Source organism: Arachis ipaensis, chromosome B09, assembly GCF_000816755.2.
Source record: "Arachis ipaensis cultivar K30076 chromosome B09, Araip1.1, whole genome shotgun sequence".
NCBI classification, from domain to species: domain Eukaryota; kingdom Viridiplantae; phylum Streptophyta; class Magnoliopsida; order Fabales; family Fabaceae; genus Arachis; species Arachis ipaensis.
This window is the reverse complement of record NC_029793.2, coordinates 135,893,702-135,896,642: the sequence shown is the minus strand read 5'-3', so window position 1 is coordinate 135,896,642 and position 2,941 is coordinate 135,893,702. Positions and strand designations below refer to the sequence as shown.

At 30.7% G+C, this 2,941-nt stretch overlaps 1 protein-coding gene across 1 annotated transcript; it reads left to right on the top strand.

Moving 5' to 3' along the window:
- On the top strand, positions 262-1,380 carry LOC107616381 (uncharacterized mitochondrial protein AtMg00810-like). The gene has a single exon (XM_016318343.1). It carries the CDS (start codon positions 262-264, stop codon positions 1,378-1,380), a length of 1,119 nt encoding a protein of 372 aa, XP_016173829.1.

Here is a 2,941-nt window from a genome sequence, read left to right as displayed (position 1 = left end):
AAAAATGTATCACTAAAATCAATGAGTAATAGCTCAAATGGCATAGTCTCTCCATACTTAATTAAGAGGTTGTGGGTTCGAGTCTCCTATCTTTGGTAAAAATAAAAAATAAAAATAATTTTTATTGTGGTATATAGGTTAACCAAGGCTCTCTATGGACTAAAGCAAGTTCCTAGAGAGTGGTATCACAAACTTGCTAACGGGTTGGGAGAAATTAGATTCAAAGCAACAAAATCATATGTGTCGGTGTTTCTAAGAGAGATGAATGGAGTAAAGACCTTTGTATTGGTGTATGTTGATGATATAATCATCACAGGAGAAGCTGAAACTCAGGTAAAAGAAGTAATTGAAAGGCTAAATGCAAAATTTGCACTCAAAGACATGGGCAATCTCCACTATTTTTTTAGAATTCAGGTGACAAAAATAAGTGATGGAGGAATTCTTCTCTCTCAAGAGAAGTATATCAATGAGGTATTGAAGAAAGCAAATATGGAAGGTTGCTCAAGTTGTCACACTCCTCTGTCCTCGGCAGTAAAATTATCGGCCTTAAGTGGTTCCAACTTTGGTGATTCTCAGCTTTACAGATCGATTATTGGTAGCCTGCAATATCTAACAGTGACCAGACCTGAGATTTCATATAGTGTACACAAGATGTCACAGTTTGTACAAGCCCCTTTAGACAGTCATTGGAAAATGGTGAAGAGAATACTCAGATATCTCAGTGGTACAATAAATCATGGATTGCATTTGAACAAAGCTAACTCTATGAAAATCACAGCCTACAGTGACTCAGATTGGGTTGGGGACCCTGATGACAGGAAGTCCACAAGTGGGTGTTGTGTATTTCTTGGTTCAAATTTGGTCTCTTGGGCTTCAAAGAAGCAAACAGCTGTAGCAAAGTCAAGCACAAAAGCTGAATATAGGAATATGACAGACTTGGTAGCTGAGCTAATTTGGGTGAAAAATTTAATGTCTGAATTGCAGTTTCCATCAAAAGAGGCATCCATGGTCTACTGTGATAACTTAAGTGCGGTTCTACTTGCTGCCAACCCAATCTTACACTCAAAATCTAAACATTTTGAGATAGATCTTCACTTTGTCAGGGATCATGTAAATAGCAAAGACATTAAAGTAAGTCACATTCCAGGAGCTATGCAGGTGGCTGATATCTTAACAAAGGCCGTGTCCTCTGAGAATTTTCTTCACTTCAGGAGAAAATTGAATATTAAAGAGCTTGACAATATTAATGCAACAGGAGAGTTGAAGAGCAGAGGCAATAATCAGCAGAAACAGCAGAACAAATGTGTAGAGATGATGATGCATGATGATCAAAACACAACAACACAAGAAGAAGGTGAAAGTAGAGGTCATGATAGGTGAGCCTAAGCTCAAGCAACTGTGTTCAGCTGAGTTAGTTACAATATAACTAGTGGACTTTACTGCAGTTAGGCCTGTGGCTCAATTGGTTAGTTAGTTAGTTAAGCCACTAAGCTGCTGTTTAGAACTAGTTGATGCTAGAACCTTCTAGTGACTCATACTCAAGCTACAACTATAAATAGCAACTCTTACTGTTACAGTAACTGCTTTTCTCAATACATAATTACAGACTCACATTCTTCGTTCTCTTCCTTCGAATCTTCTTCTTCTTCTTTAATTCCTTAACCTTCAACCAAGGTTCTTGATACCTTTCAAATGAAACTAGACTTTATATAAACCTAAAATCATTGTTATTAATATTATTAATATTATTATATACAGTATAATATTCTCCCGGAATTATTTAAAATTAATATCAGAAGTTTAGTAACACCACAAAAAATATCAAGTCTTTTTAAAAAATATTACACATTCAATTAATTAAATGCTTATCTCATATATAAAATTCTAAAAACTAACACCAAAATATTTTTTTTAAATATTGATATTTTCAACTAAATGATATGATAGAACTAATAACTTATTTTATAAAAATTTGAGTTGCAGATTCACAAACTTTAATAACAAAGAGAATAAGTAGAAAAATTTGTAAATAATGTAGCGAAATTAAATCGAACAAGTGCAAAAAATTGAAAGAGAATGAATAATAACATTTACGTATAAGAAGAAGATGACGTATTTAATAATATATAAAATAATGCATAAATTTTTAAAGAATAACATCGAAATATCTTCACTCTAACACCAAAATTTTAACTAAATCATGTGGTAGAGTTAAGAATTTATTTCATGAGAATTGTAAATTCACAAATTTTGATTAAAAAAATAAGTGAAAAAAATCTGTAGATAATATAATAAAATTAAATAGAATAAGTACAAAAATTAAAAAGAGAATAAATAGTATTATTTACGTATAATAAAAAGACAATGATGATGATAACCATAATAATAATGATTACGACGATGATAATAAAAAAAGAAAATGTTAAAAGTAATTAGTTTGATGGTTTCTAATTGGTATTCTTTAAATTAAAAATTTGTTTTGTCTTTCTTCTTTTCCACATCACCCACCATCTTTTCTTTCTTTTGAGGTGACAATAATAATTTTTTTTCTATCTTCTCAATTTTTTTCAGCCATTTTTTTTATCCTTCTTTTAATGGTAGATGGATCTGATAAGGTGATTGATTGACATGGTAAAAAAAATAAAAAATAAAAGAAAGAAAAAGAATGAAAAACTTAAGAAAAAATAAGGATCCAGAACTTAGACTCACACAAGTGAATGGTACTATGAAGACTTTGTATTGAGTTTTGGTATCATCAGAAGAAAATCATGCATTAAACTTAAGTTTTCTTATAATAAGCTAATAGTGTATCATATTTTTATAATAAGCAGCCCAAAAATATATAGCATACGAAAAAGAAAGAAAACAAAATAAATCTCTAGTTCAAAAAGTATAAAAAATTATCAATTAAAAATCATCAAACTAACTACTTTTATCAAAG

Excerpts from the sequence above, each read along its gene's own strand:
- LOC107616381 (XM_016318343.1), top strand. The coding sequence starts at position 262 with ATGAATGGAGTAAAGACCTTTGTATTGGTGTATGTTGATGATATAATC.